We start from the raw sequence: 22,234 nt of genomic DNA, 5'->3' as shown, positions 1-22,234 counted from the left end.
AATCGCAACGTCGAATACCGGTCACTTCGAAAATTTGGTTTGCCGATAATTAAATAAAAAGATTAAATTTCTGGTGCTTGGAACGACCTTGCAAATTATTTTACGACGATTTTCGTTCGAACGTCAAAATTTTCTTTCTATACCCACGATTGAAGAAACTCGAGGAATTGTAACGTAGAATACTCGTCGCTAATCTGGCTTGCCGATAATTAAATAAAAGGATGAAATCTGTGACCTTGCAAATTTATTTCGCAACGACTTTCGTTCGAACGTCAAAATCTTCTTTCTATTCCCGTGATCGTAGGATACTCGTTGCTAATCTGGCTTGCCGATAATTAAATAAAAGGATCAAATCTCTGACCCTTGGAACCACATTGCAAATTTATTTCGCAACGACTTTCCTTCGAACGTCAAAATTTTCTCTCTACACCCTCGATCGAAGAAACTCGAGGAATCGAAACGTCGAATACTACTCGCCCGAAAAATCTAACTTAACGTTAATTAAATAACCGGACGAAATCTGTATCGTTACGAGCAATCCTGGAAACTGATTTCGCAACGCGTAACAGACTCGCCGCTCCGAAAATCTGTCCGGAGTCTAACGCGTATCTCGGTCCTCTAACGTCGAGCTCGACGAGGCTCCGAGATCCTACGGGAGGTATGCAACGGAACAGATGCAGCGGCTAGAAGAAAGTAGGGATCGGTCGTCGAGGCCATTATGGTCGACGGGTAAACGGGTCGTCGCGGTGAGTGGCAGAAAAATTTGGGACAAGGGGCAGGTCCTTCGTCCGTGGGAAACACCCTTGCGGCCATAGCCGAAGGCGAAGGCAGTATGGCTCCGCGGCGCGCGTTCGGGCGTGTTGTTCGACGTTGGACCCCCGAAAAAGATGATATCCGGCGGTAGGTTGATCGAAACGTACCGCGTACGGAACGGAACGGAAAGGAACCGTTGGAATTCGAGAGGCGAGAGAGGAGAGGTAGTCGCGCCTTGCCACGCGAGGAATCGACACGGCGCTTCGTTAGGTGGCTTGTTTCGCCTCGACTCGCCTCGACAACGAGATTTATACCCGTACATGTTAAGTGGTGGTGATCGACTATCGCGCGAGCGTTCCATTAGCAAGGTTCAACGGTCGTCGTGCGACTCTCCGAGACGATTACCGGGCACGTTCGTTACGGGCATCGGCGACATCTTCCTCGACGTCTCCTTGATCCACATTTCGAGGTGTACCGATACGTTCGCGTGATACGATTTACGAGCGAATCGGTGGCGAGGTTGCCTCCGGTACCGATCGGATTTCGATCGTTCGAACAGCGAGAAGGGTACCCAACCCGCTCGAAACCACGGAAGAATCGTACCACTTTGCCAATTCGCAACACGCACTTCGACATCGGTAAGCGGTACACTTTTCCTTCGGCGTACAATTTTCCACAATTTTCCACAATTTTCCCGAATCGTCCGTTTAACGACACGCGATTACAACGAAAAAAGTATCGTCAACGATACGACTCTGATTCGCGATTCATCTGAAACGCGAGCGTTCGTCCGCGTGGAATTACGACGAGTTTCTCCGCAAGAATTCGATACTCCTTAACCGATTATCGGCGTCGCGTTTGGTAACTTTCGGCGTCGAACCGTCGATCGTCTCCGTCGACGCGATACCGGGAATCAATAATACGACCGAACTCGCGCGGAAAAGCAGAAACAATGATCGGTATGCAAAAAGCAATTGATAGCCGTAGCGTTATCAAAGGTTAATTGAGATGATCACTCGCTTGGGAGGTCCGTTATCTAGTCCCACTGCCCACCTTCGTTTGCTTTACGAACACGCTAACTAACTAACCGGCATTTACATTGCTAATTGCACGACCATGTGAGTGTAATGGTACCTAACGTGGACAATGCTTCGAGGGAATTAAACCCTCCCTCTAGATGCACGAACGAGCCAACGAACGAACCAACGAACGAACCGAACGAACGAGGTTCGCGTTTCCCGAGCCGAAAGAACCGGTGCGTCCGCCATGCTGACAGACCGAATCGTGCGCGATATTTTTAAGAGGAGGCTGACGAGCCGATTTCGCGCAGACCGAGAGGAGACGCGACCATCCTAAATTCGGCGCGGGTCAGAATCGCGCGTTCTGCGCTCTGTGCTGTGTCGTCGTTCGATCGAAACACAATCTGCTCGGGACGCGACGGAATATCGGAAATAGCGTGGCTTTATTTTTAAGATCGTCGTTCGATATTCACGGAACTTTCGATGGGATCGCGCAGCTGCCGGCCGCGTCGTCGCGATTCCATTCGAAAAAGAGTAAAAGAGTTCCGCGTCGGTCCAGAATCGGCCGTAGGTCCGGTGAGATCCGCGCGTCAATTGGAATTTGGATCGATCCAGGATCGTAGATCGCCAATTTTTAATCGGTCGAACGCTCGAAGCGATAGGAGGTGGATACGAACGGTGTTCGAACGGTAGCTGAGATCTAGCGAGGATACATTTCACGAGAACGCGTCTCTCGGAGTCTGGGTTTCGTCAGTTTCGTCGCCGCGTAGTTCTCGAACGTGTTGGCCCGATTCGACGCGTCTCTCGCGAAGCGTATTCGCTCGTGGTGAACGGTTCAGAGCACGTGACATTTTCGGTAGGAAAATTACACGATTTATCCAAATACTAGTGTACATTGCGCCATTAACGCGTCAGAAATACTAGCAGACGACTCGTCATTCTTTGCACGATTCGTTGCTCGAGTATAGGCGATTGAATCGTTTCCCAAATTTCTCCAATTTTTCCCTAACCGGTTGATCAAATTCTGGTTAGAATGATCGTAAACACGGATGAAATTCCAAGTTTCGTTGAAATCGGGGGAGGATCGACACTCACTCCCCGCGTCGTAACAGGAAGCATCTCGAAACGGAGTAATCGCGTCTCTCGCGAAGCGTATTCGCTCGTGGTGAACGGTTCGGAGCACGTGACAATTTTGGTAGGAAAATTACACGATTCGTCCAAATACTAGTGTACATTGCGTCAGAAATACTAGCAGACGACTCGTCATCCTTTGCACGCTTCGCTGCTCGAGTATAGGCGATTAAATCCCAAATTTCTTCAATTTTTCCCTAACCGGTCGATCAACGATGATCAAATTCCGGTTAGAATGATCGTAAACACGGACAAATTCCAAGTTTCGTTGGAATCGGGGGAGGATCGACACTCACTTCCCGCGTCGTAACAGGAAGCATCTCGAAACGGAGTAATCGCAGTTCACCCTTTGCAAAGACGAATCGTCGCCGAAATTGAACAATTAAGGTGGAGGTATTTTTTCGGTAGACGTCAAACGCAGTTCCGCTTAATTTACTCGCGGCCCGCACGCGAAACAATGTGACCATTTGGTAGGATAATTACGGAGGGACCCCCGAGGTTCTCGAAGGAAAGGGGTGTGCATCTAGCTTCGCGGTAATCCGTAGGAGGAACGTTTTCGTCTCGGTGGGATGGGTCGGGGAAGAAGACGTTCGGGATTTACGATACGTAAATATCTCGGGCGTCCCTAACTTTTGGATATCCTTCCGGTGGCACCGGGGGTTAAAAATACGGACAGAGAGAGAGAGAGAATGCCCGCGACGGCCGCCATCGGTCGCATTCGGTATAAGTAACGGTGCACGGTGAACGTACGTGCGAAGTACGTGGAAAATAGACGAAACATCGTCTATAAATACGTGCACGGGAGGATAGTCCGTGGCTATCCTCGCGGCGCGTTGACCACGACCGATGAAATTCACCAGGCGCGCGTTAAATACCCTCCGATTCGAAAATATACCGATAAATTATTTCGCGCGGAAGATGGGTCTCGGGGAGCAAGGGTAAAGCTGTTGGTAAACAGGTGTTTCGCGCGCGAAACTTCCAAGATGACGATCACGAACGGATAGAAAGTCGCGCGGAACGCTCGCGAAGTGACTCTGCACCGATTGGAATGGCGACCGTTCTAAAATCGTTCGATCTCGCCTCTCCTTTCTAACGCGACTGTTCGCGAACCGACGATTTGTATTCAGAAACACGAGAATTAGAATAGTTTGCTACGAAACGAGAATGAAATTTGACCACGAGACGAATCGGTGATGATTCACGGTTGTAGGTGTTCCACGTTCGAAAGGTAACAACGAGGCGACCGATGAAATCTTCGTTTCGCGATTATTGGTCGCGAGCTCGGTTCTTCTCGAGCGAGCACAGCTCGAGTCGTCTTTTTCGGGGTATCGAAATATTCCAGAGTATCGACGCGAACGCGTCCCAACGGAGCATCGAATGGACGCGGAACGAATGGAAAGTGTGGGAGAAAATCGACCAAATGGTGTATCCGATGACGGTGTTTCGGTATTCGAAGATATCCTCGACGTTTGTCCCAATCGTAGCGTAAAAGGTAGAAAAATTCGACAATTTGTCCGTGGACTTGTTCTACGGTATAACCTACGACAGAGACGTTATTTTAAAGTCAAATAAGTACATTTGTTCGTTTCGTTTAAGCCCTTTGGAGAAACGTTGTAAATTCAACGACGTTCGAGGCATCGACTCCGAAAGAAATTCGCAGCCGAAGATATCTCGGTTAGACGGGCGGGCCGTGAAGCAATGTGTGCTATTACGCGGCCATTTTCGAATATTAGGCCTCGGGAGAGAGAATTCGTCGACGGCTCGGATATCTCAATTAGGTTGGGTCGAAGCAGTCACCGGCAGAGAAAATATCTGGTTTCGAATCCGGTTCGGCGTTCTTTTTTCGCTCGACGCTAGAAAACCGTTTACCTCGCGCGCGATCGGCCATTGCCGTGAGATCGACCGGTCCGGAAGATCTCGACTCGAGTCCTACGAGCTCTAAAAATTGCTAAATCGTCGCACGGGAATAACATCCGTGCGAGAAAGTGTCTCGCGTATAACGCGCGGAATATCCTTCTGAAGAAAAAAAAAGGAAGAAAGAAAAGAAATCTCTTCGCGTTCCTCCGCTCGATTCGTTTCCACAAAAGAGGGTCGTACCTAGCGGGAGACGTCGAACGAAGAGCCGAGAATATTTCTCGGTAGTCGACACGTGGTCCGAGGAATTCCCCATCGACGATCCACGATTCGATGGTGCGTAGAGTACCGATAAAATTGGTCGTTCGTGGTCTTGCCTACCACTGTTTGGGTTTCTCGAGCGCTCGAGCGTCGTTTCCAAGAAAATAACCGACCGAGAGGAAAACACAGCCGGTCCAAGTTCGCGCTGTTTGTATTCGTTGTCCTTTCGCGACTCGTTTCGATCGATCGCTGGGAAATGGGTCTCGTTGGATCGATGAACGATTCGATGAACGTTTCGTTGAAAATTTCGTTTTCACGATCCTCGATTCGTCGCGATCGGTGACTCTGCAGCTGTTACTCGGGAACGCTTGGCGTATCGGTGATCTCGATTGCTCGAAGATCGCGAGCGAGCTAGCGCGTGTAATCTCTCGTTCTCTCCTGGCGGGAGAAAGTTCGCGCGACGAGTTTCCGCAGCGAGGTAAATAACACGGGCATTGGACAGCGGGGTATAACGATCTCGGGGTGGACGTCGGCACGCCGAAGAAAAGGGCTCGTACCCAACGGAGGTGGCGCGCAACGGTATCCTAGGGTAAGTAAGAAGACGCCTACGGTTTACGGTGACGCGTAAATATCCCTCGCGTCCCCAAGTTTTACGAACCCTTTGCTAGGGGGTGCGCAGGGTACTGGGGGATAGGAGTTTGCGGTGACTGGGCAGAGCCCTTTATACACTCCTGCCGCGAGTCTAACGCCCGCCGCTTACTTCGGGTGTATCTTCGCCGGTGGCGTTGGATGCGAGCTTTAACTCTTCCAGCGCTCGCGCTTGGCGAAATAAAACATTGCGCGAAGAAAGTTGCCGCTGTCGCGTAGCTTTTTCTTTTCGCCGGTTGCCTCGTTCGCCTCGACGTTGCGCTTGCGGTTTCTTTCGTTCCACCCGTGAACGACGAAACCGCGTACGGTTGTTCTTCGTCGGGATCGTTGGTCGGGTAGCAACGGGCGCGAGAAATTCGCGAACGTCGAGCTCGTTGTCGAAGTTGTTCGCGATCGAGGTCGTTCGGTCGTTACGGTCGTAATCGTACGCGGAGCGTTGTAATTGGTCCGGGACGGGGGGTATCGAGCGGTCGTTCGAGGTCGTTGGACCGTAGGCGAAATCGAGGAATCGTCGCGCGGTGGTTCTCGTCGTTCACCGAGAACGGTGACCCGCGATCCTTGGTAGTTTCGGGATCCGCGTAGAAAGCGGATCGACGCCGGACGGAATACAATGCCGGAATATCTTCCGGCGCGCGGTTGTCGTTGCAACTTTTCCTTCGGCCGGTGATTTACCGTGCGTTTATTTGTGGGCCATTTCACCGCTGGACAAGTTATCTCGCGGTCGTTACGCGGAGAGAGAATAACTGCTACGCCCGTTGCTCCGGATACATTTTTGCCTAGACCCGGTGGAAGTTTCAGCCATTCGACCGGTAGACTTTGCTCCGCTTGCGCTCCGTTCGCGCTCGATATACGAGTCTCGGGGCGAAAGAAACGTCGAGCGCGCGATCCATTGGTGGGTGAGTCGGAACGGAGACGGGAACCCGAACGACTCTTTGCGATACGTGCCGAGAACGGACGCGGAGTCGGCCGGTGGATACACAGCCTCCCGTCTACTCCAAAGTAAACCGACTTTTGTGTACCGGGGACCGTCTAGCGCGCGCGAAACCCGCTCGATTCCGACCGTTCTTACGTCGAATCCCGTTTTCGGCTGTTTCCACGCCGTATACGGCTCCCGGATGCCACCGAGAACGTATATACGGGACGTTCACCGACATCCGAGTGCCGTGCCAAAATTATATCGACTCGCGAACGCACTCTCGGCAACGTCCGATGCTCTTCTATCTCGCGCATTTCCCATTTTACGGACTTATCGTTCCTCTCGTTCCCTACTCTTTCCAACGGGGGGAAACTTTTCCAGTACACGGGCCATTCCGATCCTTTGAGTTCGGGGAGACGAATCGGGGGCTCGAGAGGCTCGAAAGATTCTCCTTCGAGCGGACACGGACGACGAGGAATCGTCTAGAAACTTTTTATTCGAATTTTAATTAATCTTTTTCCCTTCTCTCGCGACTCGATCACTCGGTGACGTGGATGCTCTTATATCGCGTATTTTGAATTTTTCGGACTTACCGGTTCTTCTATTTTGTCTTCTTACCAAAGAGGAACTTTTATAGCGCGTGGCGACCATTCTGAACTTCGGGGAGACGAATCGGGGGCTCGAGAGGCTCGAAAGATTCTCCTTCGAGCGGACACGGACGACGAGGAATCGTCTAGAAACTTTTTATTCGAATTTTAATTGATCTTTTCCCCTTCTCTCGCGACTCGATCACTCGATGACGTGGATGCTCTTATATCGCGTATTTTGGATTTTCCGAACTTCTATTTCGTCTTCTTACCAGCGAGGAACTTTTCTAGCGCGTCGACGATTCTAAACCTTCGACTTCGGGGAGACGAAACGGAGACTCGAGAGGCTCGAGAGATTCTCGACGAGCTCGTTGAACGCGAGCACGGTTGCGATCTCTTCGAATTCGTTCGGAAAGTTTGTACCCGTTTGTCGGTTTTCGGATCGATTCTCTCCTTATCTCGGCACGCGGTCGGTTCCCGATCGTTGGCGAGCGATCGCGAGTCACGTAACGGAAAACCCGGCCGAACGAGTATTCCAAATATAGTCCCGCGCGAGAAAATAGATTTGGAGAATCGCGTCCCACGGCGGGACGACGGAGCGAAATTACCTCTTTATTATCGCGGCGTATTCGGTGACGCAAAAAGCCAGCCATTCGGGCTTTACGTTCTCCCGCGTGTACGGCGGGGCGGTGTGTTGCGCAAACATAAACGCTCCGAGACGTGACCGCGCGGGCAAACAGACTGGCACGCGCTGCACGTGCAACGTCGATTCGCATATTCCTCGTGCCGAGTGCGCTTCTGACCTACACCTGAAATTATAATTAGAAATTCGCGAGACGAAACCGATCCTAGGATACCGTACGGTCGCCCCCACCCCCACCGATCCACGCTCCCGTTACTCCGGTCCCTCGTCGTCGAGGCGACTCGCGACGACGTTTATCCGCTCGTAAAGCAATTCTCGTCCGCGCTACGAGCGTTACGTTTTAATCGACCGCGTTGGTTTTCCATCTTCGCGCGGGCTCGGTCGTCTACCGGCATCGGGACCAGGCGTCGGGGAGGTCTCGCCGGAAGGGATCGTTCGTCGATGGCCAATTATCGCGATCGGTAACGAGCGCCGGAATCGACGCCGTTCTCGAGTCGTTTAAACGCGCATCGAGTACGAATTTATTAGCCTATTTGGAAACACCGTGATAAAAGACAGAGGGGCGGTGTGGCTCCACGGCCGAGGAAGAAGAGTAGGAGGAGGTGAAGGAGGAGGTGGAGGTGGAGGAGGGTGGTATGTAAGGATATTTCGGAGAAGGGATCGGATATAAGGAATGGCGCTAGGGTGGCGGTATCGCGGGAGCCGAAGCACCGGCGGCCGACCCCTTGCAAGGGGTAGGAAGCAATTATAACGCTAAATTAAGGGCGAGGAAAATTTGGTAATTAGAGGGATTCAAAAGGGATAAAGTCGCAGGATGGCCGTTTTTCCTGTACCAGATTCTTAGGGGGGTTACCGGGCATTGGGTACCCGGGGCGGTTAAAAGAGAAACTTTTCGAAACGAAGATATCCCGAGTGTCGCGAGACGCCCGATAACGCGGCTGCGAAAGTTGGCTCGACTTTTTCGGGAACTTTGTCCCGTGATCGATTCGCGTTAAATACGCTCGCGAGTTTCAAACTTCTCCGATCGATTCCCTTTCGACCGATCGTTCTCGTCGCAGAGTTAACCCCTTCGTTTGGAACGTCGCGCGAGATTCGTGGCAAAAAAACCTAAGAACCACGTGTGAATCTTGTCCACGTTCGAATACAATTCTTTCGAAGTATTATAAAACCCTTGTACCTTCGAGAAAGAAAATTCAGCGAGGAGATTCGGCGACCGACGCTCTCATCGATCGCGAAGAGCGTTCTCGAAGCTTGATTCGTAGAGCCAAGGATCAGGGCGCAGCACGGTTCCCAGGATCTGGTTTCCCAACGTTTAACCGTCTCCTTCGCTCCCCACTGCTTTTACGAGCTCGGTGTGTTTCTTTTACCGTGTACGTACACCGATCGCCGACCCGTGTAGTCGAAAAGAAACGGAATAGCCAATGATCCGTTTCGCCGTTAAAGGTACGAACGAGCCTTCGAGACAGATGTCGAGCGATCTCGATCGAGGTGCGACGATGAATTAAGATCGTCTTCGCCGCTCGGGAGGATTCGTTCTCGGTGTCGACTGATAGATCCGAGATCCTCGGTTCGTCGAGGTATCCGTGTAAACGTTCGAGGTTCGCGGGTTCGATTTCGGATCCTTGGACCGTTGCGAGCGTACATCGAAACGTACGCGGAGCGGTCGCAAGCCGCAGAAACGCGACGATGCTTTACGCGCTGACGCGGCGCTGTCCGTCACGATGGGCGCCGCAACGTGGTTCACGGAACCCTGCCCGAACCCCCTAGGCACTGCGAATATATATCTCCGTTTGGATTACACCGGACTACCAATAGGGTAAACACAAACACACCGAGCCGTGGAACGTTTGGAAACGGAGCAAGAGAGAGACAATGAACACGGGAGAGCGACAGAGGGAGGAGACGACGATGGAGGAAGCCGGAGGATGGAAGGGTGGGCGGTGGTAGGTGGTAGAAATGGCGGTACCGGAGAGAGAGAGAGAGCTAGAGAGAGCTAGAGAGAGAGAGAGAGAGAGAAGGATCGGTTGAACCACGACGAGGGGGGAAGGGTGGCTAGGGAGGTCGACGCGTGCGGGCATTGCGATCCGTCAGAGCGGGTAAACCGAAAACATAAATTTAATAGGTTTCACCCCCTTCTTCGAGCTTTATGGCGCCACCGAATTTCCCATTAAATAAACAAGCGCCATGTTCATTACGGGGCACCGGATCTCGACCGATCGTGCTGTATACGCGCTGCCCGCTATCGTAGATTATGTTACGTAGATGCATCCAGGGCTTAGACCGCAGCTTGCGGTTTCCGGATACGTATGGGTCTGCCGTGGATGTGCGAGAGCTACGATGCCGGCCTTCGGAATTGAACGTAAGGGAACGAAGATTACTCGGTCGCTTTTGCGCGGAACGATCCCGCGTCCGTGTAACCCCCGGCCCGTGAAATACATTCCGCGTTCGTCGCGTTCGGGTCAACGTTATCGAAAGTATCGAGTCCGACACACCTACCCCCTACCACCGCCACCTGCACCACCACCGTCCCCCGGTTCTGGACTTTTTGCAACCGGATCGTCGTCGACGTTTTTCGTTCGTTCTTCTTTTTTTTCCCCTTTTTTTTTTTCATCGTTTCACCCGATTTTCCCCGTTTAGCGTTTCGAGGATCGGGGGGATAAAACGTTGCTCGCCACGGTGGATTCGCGAATTATGCAGCAAGGTTTCATCGGGTGTAGCCTCGGGATTTGGTCGGCGTCGATGGAACGCGCGAAAACAGCGGCGCCGGCTCCAAATGGGATCGTTCGAATTTCGAAACGAAAATGCTCGCCGCGATTCCGGATTTTCCGTTGTTGTTACGTTTTTTTTTTTCCCCTCTTTCTCTCTCTCTCTCTTGCTCTCTCTCCCCCCGTGGATCCCTCGGCTAGCCCCGGTCCGTACCGCCGCAGCCGCCGCGTAATCTGTTTTTTCACGATGGTCTCTATCGGAAACGCATAGTCATCGCGCGTACGGACGGGTACGCGAAACACTGTAACTCCTGCTTGCTGATAATTAGCGCATCCATCAGCCGCAGCAAGCCGCCAGCTAATGCCGATCGTACGTTATCGTTATCACGGTCTCCCCATTTTGTCCCACCGCCGCTGGCCCCCGCCCCTCTGGCCGCCCCTGTAACCCCCCTCCCCCTCCTCGTGTCCACCACGGACCCGTCTATATTTGTACGCGGTCCGTGCTCGAGCCACGACCAACGCGACGCACCATCGCCATCCTCGGACCACCGAACCCACCCTCGCCCGCCTTCTCCACCCTATATCGGCAGCCAACGCACGAGCTGTCGATACGACCAATAATCTAATAACCAGTCACCGGCAATGTGTCGTAAGTCACCGGGGTCTGCAGATTTTCGCCGACGCCGGTCACTCCGCCGGGAACCAATAACGTCGTTCCCCCCTTGAATTATCAATTCATCGTTCCGGAGCCCGCGATCTCCACCAACGAAGGAACGAACGACGCTCGAACGGCCTTCGGCCGGGAATATGAGATTTCGTTCTTGATTTACAACCGGATCCGCTTCGCGCGAGATCCGCGCCGAGTACGGAAGCTGATCGCGGAGATCGAGAGAAAAAATTTTCCACAAAGAGGGGGCCGACGGATCGAACGCTCGAAGCTCCGTCGTCGATGGCATACGGATCGTGAACGCGATCCCCGAGAAGCGTCTCGAATGTCACGGTATCCGGTCGATTCGAGGTTAAAAATCGCTCGTGGAACGATCGTCGTTGTTGCATTATTTTTTTCGTCTCCCCACCCCGGCTCGAAAGTCCATAGACTCGATCGAATTACGGACGAATTACTGGATCGCGATAGCGGTTCGTTGCCGGTGCATGCGCGCATCTCACGGCCGCGGGCCGCCAAATGATCCAGAACACCGGTGGGAATTGGTTCAGCGTCGAAGGGGTTCAGGAGGGAGGTAGGGTGGGTACCACGGGCGGCGTAGGCATCGTTATAACTAACCGAGCTGATCTACGACCTGTTTAGTAGTTCTATATCAGCGCTGCACCATGCTTCGGTACACGCGATCGAATTGCCTCCTCTGCCGATAATATCTGACTTAAGTAGGTAACCATCGCGCGTTTGACCGCGCGCGGGCGAGCAACCGCTCGCTCGCTGGCTCGCTGGCTCGCCACAGACGCATAAACAGAGCTGGCGGCCGTGCACGTGCGCAAATAACTAGAATATGGATGACAGAGAGCGGCCAGGCAGGAAAGAAGTTGTTCGTAGATGCTAGATTACACCGGTCGGTACGTTCGTAGCCCGCGATACGTGTAAACGGCTCTGTCTGGTTAATGCGTCGGCTACCTAAACCCCTCGCCACCTCCCACTCCCCCCCTTTTCATACGGTTGCATTATACTTTCAATAGGTCGCTTTACGATCGTGACTAACTAGACCGGTTGCGCGATAAACGAGTTAATGATCGATGTAACTGAAACACCGTAATTCGAGGCACCCGGGGCTGAAATTGATTATACTATTCTGTTATTGCGGTGAGTTACAAGCGGCGCGGTGCGGCGCGCGCATAATTGCCGCGTCCTGGAACCGAGTCGTTCGACGATTGAAATTTCCCATTTCGAGCAATTAAGTTAATCCTTTTCGCTGATGATCGCGAGCATTAACCGCGCCGGATGCGATTTACGAACGCCCCGATCGACCGATCGATGTTACAGACCGTTCGCAGACGCGAACCCTATTAGACCTTGTCCTCCTCGCGTTACGCCCGTCCTTCCGGCGAACACCGCCGATCCGAATGCTCTCGTTCGGATTTTGCGACCGGCCTCGCGAGCGCGCTCGTAGCAGCTCTCGGCTCGTGTAGGAGTCGAGCGAGTCGTCGTTCGAGATTTTTGCATCGTTTTCGCGCATACAATTCTCCGCGAGCCAAATGGTTTCGTTCAACGTCCGCGACCGGCGTTCGACGCCTCCAGAGCGAATTCGCTGCTTCGCGGGTGCAAAAGTCGCTTCGTTTCGATTTGCGCGAATTCTCGTTTCTCGCGAGATTTTTCCTAGAAAAATTACCAAAGCTTTCCCGTTTCGAATTCCCGTCGAGCCAATTGCTTCCACCGTCTTCTTTGTACAAAAATTACGAAAGCTTTCGCGACTCGAGTCCTCGTCGAGCCAATTTCTTTCGCTTCCCGTCCACAATTGACGTTCGACGTCTCGCGAGCGCAAAAGTCGCCTCTCTTCGAGTTACGCGAATTCTTCTTTCCAGAGGACGAGATTCTTTCGCAGAAAAATTGCGAAAGCTTTCGCGACTCGGGTCTCCGTCGATCCGACCGCATCCGTTCGAGTCCCCGTTTCTCGCGTACGTGGTTTCCGCATCGTTCCTCACCCTCTTGGAAAATACGAGGCTCGAGCGAAGCACTTTCGGTATTCGAGCGGTGCGAATCCGTGCCGTGGAACGTCATTTTCGCTCGACGACAGATCGAACGTATAACGAGGCAAGGAGATTAAACGCCGACCGTCGTTGAAACACGGAACGCATTTGTCGACGTCTAATAGAATATTAACGAACACAATCCGGGACGGTCGATAGCCGTGCGCGCGTACAAAATGCATTCAGTAGCTCATCGATCGACGTTTCATCACGCGCGCGGAATTGCCAGCGAAATGAAAAACAAGGGCGGTGAGGGGCCGGCGGAGGAGATCGTCGAACGGTAGACGAAACGGGGGCGCGAAGGGGCACGGGGGATCGTTAATTGTTTAATCCCGTCCGATTGGCGCGGATATTTTTAAATATGAATCCGCGATCTAGAAATTGAACTATCCGATAGAAAATTGTGTTGTCGAATCGCCGAAAATATCGTCGCGCAGCGTCGAACGACTAAGTACGATTTATGGCTTCATTTATGACGGGCCGGCGGCCGAGTTGTTCTCATTGGCTCGGTTTTAAAATGTTCCGATCGATCGGCGGGGCGAACTCCCGGCATTATACGCGCCCGGGAGCTGCTCAAGCGTTTCCACGATTTACGGTGTTTCGCGCGCTCGATGATCGATTTCTCGCCGGGCGTAATTCGTACATCGACGCCTCTTATTGCGCGATACGTACGCGTTGTCACCTCCTCTTTTGTTACGAACTCTGTTCACGGTCGAGAAGTCGACCGTTCGCGCCTGCGCGTAAACGGTCGAGTCGGGTCGAATTTTACCGAGCGATCGGCTACTCGTGGTCGATGACCGCTACCGGGGAAGTATCTGGATAATTCCGTGGCTCGCGCGCCGTGACGGATGTCCTGCCAACGGTTCGCTCGCCCCGTTTCCGCGTGCTACGTCGACTCGGCGGCTCGGGGAGCGAAACGTCACCGGAACGAAAAGGGTTCGGTGCTCCACTTTTCGACGAAAGACGCTGCAACGAAATGACGCGAGAACGCACGAAAATTGCGTCACGGTTTTCAATAATCGTGATCCAATCGCGGTTTCTTTAAACTGGCCAGCTCCCTTTGGCACGTCACCCTGACCGCTACGATCGAAGAAAAGTTTTCCATCTTTTCCCCGAGCGTCCCGTTCCAAGCTTCCCGCGAGAGTCTTCTTGGAAAATTGCCGATCCATCGAACGCCTGATTCGCGTACGCGAGAGATTCACTCGGCTCGATCGTAATCCGTAACCGTTCACCCCGCGAGCGAGAAAACCACTGACTCTCTACATGCAGACTTTTCTCTGTCACAGGTAAGGAAGATATTGCTAAGCCGCATTGGACATGGTTGCAAGGTGAGTTGTGCTTCCTTAAAACTTGATTAAGGCACCGCGAACGCTTCGTAAACTCGAGGTTTCCAGCGCCGGTCGAGTCGCGGGGGATGATTCGTGGAACGATCGCGACGAAACGTTCCGACGTTCGGCTCGACCGATACGAGGAATCGTTATTGGGAGTACGCGCCGGGGACTCGAGTCGATGAAGCGCGCTTCTATCCGCGCGTCGACGAGGAAAACCCGAGGGTGCTTCGGACAGAATTTCCAAAGTTTCGCGTCGAATTCGGATCGCTCGCGCGTCACCGTTAGATTTATGCGGGGCGAGGCGTGCTCGCGCAGATGCTACCGGGGAACGGGGGAGAGGAGAAGGAGGAGGAGGAGGAGGAGGAGAGTAGGAGGAGGTTGGCCCTCGAATTTCCTCGAATTCGGTCCGGTCCCACCGCGTTCTCCCGCGACACGGGAGGCGGTCGAGTTTCCAAGAATAAAGACTCGCGGGGTGAATTTTCATCTCTCTCCCCGATCCGCTCGGAGCTCACCTCGGTGACGAACTCTTTCCACCGCGGGGGAGAAGGATCGCGAGGAACAGCTGCGGGCGTCTCTCGACGTCGCGACGGGAGAGCGTCTGTTTCTCTTTTTTTCTCTCTCTCTCTTCCTCTCTCGAATGAGAGACGAGTGGAAAAAAAATGTCGAAGAAGCAGGTTCGCCACGGGAGAACGTGTAGCGGGATCTCGTCTCGGAGAAGGGGAGCGATAGAGAGAGAGAGAGAGAGAAGGATAGAGAGAGGGAGAGAAAACCGGGGAGAGGAGGCGAGAGGGAACCGAAGAGAATACAGAACGATGCCTTCGAGGGTGATCGATAAATATTGGCTCTCGGGGGTGAAATTGGGGTAGCCGACTACGGACTATGGCGACGGAGGGCGAGAGGAAGGACAGTCGTGCTGCTGCGGTTGCCGCCCCTTTCCTATGGCACACGACGTATGGCAGATATAACCACTTGGTATAGGCAATGGAGAATCGCTCATGGACCGTAATTCCCTCAGACTTTCCGATCGATACTCACTTTAGGCCGTTCCGCCGCGAAAAACGCGGAAAGGGTCGCGCGGACCGGATTTACGAGGTAAACCTGACACGACGGCCCTCTGCCCCCGTAAAAATTCAACGTCGCGAACGATTTCGCGCATCCATCGTAAGTCGAATTCTCTATGGAGATTCTCCGTGGAACGGATCTAGGCAGCGTCGATATCGAGACGAAAGGTACGCGATCGATTGGTATAGGTGAATTCCCGCGATCGTTGGACGTTGCGGAATTTTGCTCCTTGGGCGCGGAGAAAGGATCCCGCGACTGTTTCACGCTCGACGGGTTGGTCGTTTCGATCGTAGATTCGCAGGAGTTTCGAGGATCGAGCCTCGTTCGAGCGCTCGCCGTCGAGGAACGACGAAGGATCGAACGGCCGGAAGGGTGGGAAGATCCCATCGACGGAGGGTTATTCGGGTCGATGGTCCGCACGATGGAAGCGTCTCGATATCCGGCTTATCCGTTCGCGAATCGTTTCGAGTCTTTGTCGGCGTTGTCCGTCGAGCGAACGAAACTCGAAGCTCGCGCCGGTTTCGCGCATCTCGCGGAAATCGTTCGAAAGTTACCACGATTCGGTAACACTCGAGGATCCGTGTGCTTCGCGTACGGATTCGTTTCGAAGGTTTCGTTCCCCGTGGTAAAATTCTGCTCGAGAAACGCCCCGATGAAACATTTCAGCAACGAAGGAATATTACCCGTAACGAACCGGTGGGACCAGGAATACTTCGATAAGAGTACTTCGCAGAGCGAAGAAACGAAAGAATCGCGTGTCGCGTTGTTACGGTAACAGGATCCGTAAGAGTTCGCGTGGCGATCGTAAGAACGAACGGATTAATTCGCACCGGCGAGAGAGAAATTCCTCCCCGAAATCCCCGTCTCGATTGTCTCCGCCATCTTCCGCTCTCTGCTAAATAGAAATCCTCGTACCTTGTCTGTGGAGTGGTTTCCGTGAATTCGGTTAGAATTCGGATGAGGAAACTGGATGCTTCCCGAGGCGTGAAATGGCTGCGTTAACCGCTTGCACGAGCTGAAAACCCGCGCAAGGAAAGGGGCGGACGCTATCCTCGTCCTCCTCCTTCTCCTCCTTCTGCTCCTCGCTCGTCTCCTCCTCGAGAAGGAACGTTTCTCTCTCTCTCGTTCCATTCTTTTCGAGGCTTCCGGCCAGAGACAACGTTGTTCGGTAATAACGTGTTTCGGACAGCGCCGGAGGGTCATAATGGAATTTACGCGACTATTCGCGACTATTCCCTCGCGAGACGGTTCGCGTTAATCGTCGCGCGATCGTATCGAATTCGCGTCCGTGTCGGATCGATCCGCGGGAAGTTACGTTTTTTTTCCGTACTCCTTTGAAACGTTCGACGAATCGGTGTTCGTCGTAAAATCGAACCACCGGGCCGTTCTTCGTCCAAAGATAAGAGCCGACTCGGTTTTTAATCGCGTCGTTAATTCCTCGAGAGAAAAAACACCCCGTTCGCGTTCACCGCGTACGAGTCGACTCGCGTTTGTATATTTTTGATCGCGGTTAGAGAGAGAGGCGGGCGTTTCCGATTGAGAAACGAGCCAGCTAACAGGTTAAACCGGATGCGTTTGATCGAAATAGTTTCAACGCGATACCGCTGCTCCCGACAACCGACCATCGTTATCGTCATCCGTGATGCACTGGCTCTTGCGTCATCGCGCAACGAGATTCGTCGAATTTCGTAGAAAGCAACGATGGAAACTAGGGTGGTTGTCCGTGTCCGCGGCGATGCTCGACGCGCGTAACGTCTACTCCTTGAAACCTCTCCCGACGATTTTCCACCTACACCACCCTCCGGTACATTCGATTACGCCTTATCGATATATATATTTCTTTTTTTTTCCGCGATCGTACACCGAAGGCGTGTCCCGGGATAAATGGCCGCGAACTTTATGCACCCTCTCGAGAAAAATCCATCCACGGTGGCGTGCCCCTCGCAAATTTATTAACTATAAATTGACCGTAACGTTATCCTATTTGAAATTCCCGGGGAATATTTTATCCCGGTGGAACGAGCGGGCGGATTTGCCACCCCGAGTGGCGCGAGAGCGATCTTTCCTGTCCTCCGACGTGCTCGCCACCCCTCTTTGTTTTCGAGACGGGAGGGGAATTTCGGGCGGAGATCGCGCGGCGGTTCGAACACGCGGATAAGCAATATCATCGTCCGGATCTCACCGAGAGGTATAAGACGAGAGTTATGCGGCCCGCTATGCGCGAGGGAATCGTAGATCAGCGGCCGGGACGTCTGCAGGGACGCGGAGAAGCGAACGCGAACGAGCGAGCGAGCGAGCGAGCGAACGAACGAACGAACGAACGAACGGAGGAACCACCGCCATCATCCCGTGCAACCCCCTTTTCGTTCTTCCACGACCCCACCATTCTTCCAAACCAACCCCCGCTTCGTCCCTCTCGGTCTCGCTCTCACTTTCTCTTTTCTTTGTCCGGGCGTCTCGGTCGCGCCCGTTGGCTCTCCGGGTCTCCCGACGGTCTCTTTCTCTCGACCGTTCGTATCTCGCTATCTTGGAGACCCAGCCACGGGTCCTCCACGGCTACGTGTTTGTCTTTGTACCCCCTGTGTGCGTACACGTTTCTACACTTGCGCAGCCAGGGGCGTTCGTGTGTCGCGTGTGTCCGAGATAGAACGTGTATATCATCGATACGTATACCTACGTAAAATGCCAAAGCAAGCGCATAAGGCGACGCGCGCGGGGAGCTATAAGTACGAGTGTACACACAATACTGGGTGTGGCATCCAGGCTGAACTATTATTTCACCCGACGGAGGTGTGTTACGGCCCCCCGAGACGCCGGGGGAAACTCGAGCTCTCTTCCAACGTATGCCCGTGTGTCCGTGCGAGCGAGTAATTCTTTTCTATCGGGAATAATTGCTCGCGGAATGTCACGGGCTGACCTGGCACACGGGAATGTGTCTATTGTGCCCGCTCGTTTCGTCTCGGGGAGAATGTCGCGTTACGGCATTTTTATTTTATTCGCGGCTCGTTCACGGTTCGGGGAAGAACCGTTTTCTAGCTCGCGCGAGAATTTTCGTATTTCGCGAGACAGAGCGCAACGGGAGAGGAACGGAACAGAGAGAGAGAGGGAGATTCGTTTATCCGGAATAGTTAATAAGCTTAGGTAATTGGCCATGGATAAGGGCGGCGCGTTCCCGTTGCAACGAGAATTAAGAGCAGCGAATGAGCTGGTTCCGTCTCGTAGTAGTGGTTCCATCCTATTTTTTCGCCGAGCGGAACGTGAATTAAGTCCCTTCGCTATCTTCGGTCCTCGCGTAAATTACACCGGCTCCCATGGAGAGAAATGGCCGCCTCTTCTTTTCCCCGCACCCAACCCCCGCCACCTTTCTCTCTGTCTCGCTTGTTCTCTACTTTATTTACATATAGATACGAAAGCCATTGAGCTGCCGGGGAAAGCACTTCCCTTTTTATAGGTTTATTCATTCGGCATCGATAAAATTTGCCGCGAATTATCGCCGTAGTTTCGCGTCAACCGACGCTTCGACCTGGCTAACTAATTTCGCTCGTACGTTTCCAATATTTCTTTCGCGTTGCCTTGAATCGACGAGACTCTAAATCCCTGCTCTGAACCCGGTGTATCTTCCAATTCGATTTTTTGTTTCTTCTTTTTTTTTTTATTCTCTTTAACCACGGAACACTCGCCGCGGAGGTAGCCTCTGTTCTTCGAACGCGAGTTTTCGACGCGACTTTCGCGCGAATCGTCGATATTTCACGAGCGTTCGACCGATTCGAAACGTCGAGAATTCTTAATTGCGTTCGGTAGTTTACCGTTCGGGAATGTTGGTTCGGTATTTTTTATCGAGCCGTTTAAAAGAACCGGTAAGTAAATCGCAATAATCGACGTTTCGGACGCGTAATTTTGAGCTTCAACGAAGATCGTGCGTTACGTTGTTTAAACTCGTTTGGCACTTTCCACCTCGGATAAATTAGAAATCCCGAGCCTCTGTTCAAATTCGTCCACTTTTTCTCGCAGTGGTAACCCTTTCTCGTCGGATCGACCGGTTTGTAAATTTTACAACTTCGGTTCCGTCTTCGCGGGATCGGAAATTGCTCGTGATAACCGTCGTAACGAAAATTTCGAACGGTTCGACGACGCTGACGTGTATTTTCTACTCGAAAACGCGGACTCTGCGTTTCCAACGATTTCACGTCCCTCTAATTCCAAGTTGTTTCGCGGTAGCTTCGATGCTTCGATGCTTCGAAAGGGTTGAGCATAACTCGAAACATATTATGAACACGTGCATAAACATCCCTTGGCGTTATCAGTTGTCGGACGCCGGCGCGCCGGATATTGTCGCATCCTCCGTTTTGCTCTCCCTATTACACGATGCAGAGCGAGACGGAAACGCGCAACCCGAACAAAACCCGGGAAATTCGGCGTAGGGTGCAACCGAAACGAAACAAGATCCTGGACGATCCACGATTCGAGATATTATCCGGTACTGTGGGAAGATGCGCGGAAGCAATTTATTTTTTGCGTCACACCGTAGTCGATCGTTCTCCTCGATAATTGTGTATCACCGTTCAGCGTGAAAACGAAATTAATGGGAAAATTACTTCGGCCGTCCCTATAAATTTATCTCGCCGATAGCGAGCCGCGCGGCGCACGCGAAAAAATTTCTATCGATTTCGAGGCGTAAATCGCGTTTTATAATTATCCGTAAAATACGCCAGCCTTTCATCCCGATCGGACGTAAATTACGGGGGAACGCATCGCGCGAAGAGCAGAGCGCACAAGCTCGATGGAAACACTTTTTACGAGCGTTTCCATTGGCGAGCGCGAGCTCGATGGTTCGAGGAGAAAATTTCGATTCGTTGTTCGACGATTTCGCTCGAAGCAACGGGGATTCCCGTTTTTCCTCGACCGTCGAAGGATGTTCGGCGTCGTCGCGCGCCCGACTACAAAAGACCGAGACTTTTACTTTTTTATTGCCCCGAAAAAGCGGCTCGAGCGTGCACCTTTCGGGGTGGGTACACCGAGAGGGGGTGAGTTGTAAAAAGCGGAGAAACTGACTTTCCTCGGCGAAAGTCGTCCCCTGGTCTCCCCCGAATTGGGGCCCCGAGTACTTTGTTATTTTTAAAGGGGGCAAAAAAGCAGGCGACGCTTTTCGTTCGGTGAAAGTTTTGGGACGCGGCACGGTGGTCCGCAGGTTTTCCTACTATTCGGATAGGATCTTTTTACCGCTCGCCGCGCCGGGCGCTTTCTAAATTTCGAACGACGGCACGGCAAGAAGCGTCGTCCTCGAGATAAAAACCTCATTTTGTGGCGAGATAACGTTCGAATATTTATCGCCTTAATTTCGAAAATACCTTCTCGGTTCGAATCGACGATTACCTCATGAATACGTTTCTCCTTATCGCTTTGATTTATCATCGTGTTCTTTATTTTTTTTTTTTTCTCTTTCGTTCGTTCATCGAATCGATTGATTCCCGTTGATTCACGACGGTCGTTTTCCGCCCGCGAGGACCGTGTTCGTCGCGGGCACGCGGAAAAGTACGAAAACGGTCCTTAAATTTCCCCGTGTACACAGATATTTAAGCATGGTCACGGTGGTGCCGTTTTATTGCCCGTAACAACCACATCGTATAAACCAGGAGAGGACCGGAACTACCTGCTGCACCTTAACCTTCTTCTACAATGCAGATTCGCCGTCAACCTTAGACCGAATATTTTCGACTTTTTTCCACGAGGGATCCGAGCCGGACAACGCGCAACTTTCCAAAATATTCCGTGGTAATTTCATCGTTTCCGCGCCCTGCGAAAGAATCCATTCGTAACCCCGTAAACGACCGAACGAGGAATTACTTTGTAATTCGAAAGGGTACCGGTAAAAGCCGACGCTCGATCGAAAAAAAATAGGAAAAAGTCCGTGAAATTTTACTGAAAAAATTCAAAGCACACGTACCGATCGACTGACGACGACGGGATCAACATCCAAACGAACAACGTTGGTTCGTTTCTTCGGTGTTTCCCCCGGTTAAATGTTAATTGAATTTCGTCACCGATTAAACGTCCTCCAGGAATGCGTTTCGAAATAAGCGAGGAGACGCTCGCTGGCCCGGCAGAATCAAGTGGAAGGATATTGCATCGGACGAATGGGTGCGCAAAAGGGTGCCGTAGGGTGGGCGCGCGGGGCTCGAAAGAGTTAAATCGAGGCCGGTGCGGGGCGGCTAGCGACGAGCAAATAATCGAGTTTAATTGCAAAACCGTCGGCATGATTTAATTACGCGGCGCCGTGCAGTTAGATATATATTACGTACCACCCCCCTGATACGTATATACCATCCGCCCTCGCCCCTGTACCCCGCGCCAGATACGTAATAATAAGTGAAGTCACCGGCGGTGCGCGCTCCCGTATATTTGTTCAGGTATCGAGTAAAGATCGTGACAACGGGAAAAACGAATATCGTTCCATTTTTTCCCGCGAAATCGTTCGCAAATCGCGAACGGTGTCATCGTCGCGCGAAAACCGTGTTGCTCGTTTCGTGTCGGAGCGTTCGAGGATGATTGAAACACGTGAACTTTTACAACCATTTCGGGTGAAGATGCGATCGAAACCACTCGCCGCGTTCCTTTCGAAGAAGTCGC

The 22,234-nt window shown here is 52.4% G+C and overlaps 1 protein-coding gene across 3 annotated transcripts in view; it reads left to right on the top strand.

The window, feature by feature from the left end:
* Nucleotides 1–22,234, top strand: part of Ubx (ultrabithorax) — a 165,469-nt gene that overhangs the window by 46,884 nt on the left and 96,351 nt on the right. For 2 of the 3 annotated variants that reach the window (XM_076305926.1, XM_076305925.1), the window contains exon 2: nt 14,501–14,542. The exons of the other annotated variant lie outside the window; for it this stretch is intronic. In XM_076305926.1, coding sequence (XP_076162041.1) covers nt 14,501–14,542 — 42 coding nt within the window. The remainder of the gene's footprint in view (nt 1–14,500; nt 14,543–22,234) is intronic. 3 annotated transcript variants of the gene reach the window in all.

Source organism: Ptiloglossa arizonensis, chromosome 3, assembly GCF_051014685.1.
Source record: "Ptiloglossa arizonensis isolate GNS036 chromosome 3, iyPtiAriz1_principal, whole genome shotgun sequence".
Lineage (NCBI taxonomy): Eukaryota > Metazoa > Arthropoda > Insecta > Hymenoptera > Colletidae > Ptiloglossa > Ptiloglossa arizonensis.
This window is presented reverse-complemented; position numbering and strand designations above follow the sequence as displayed.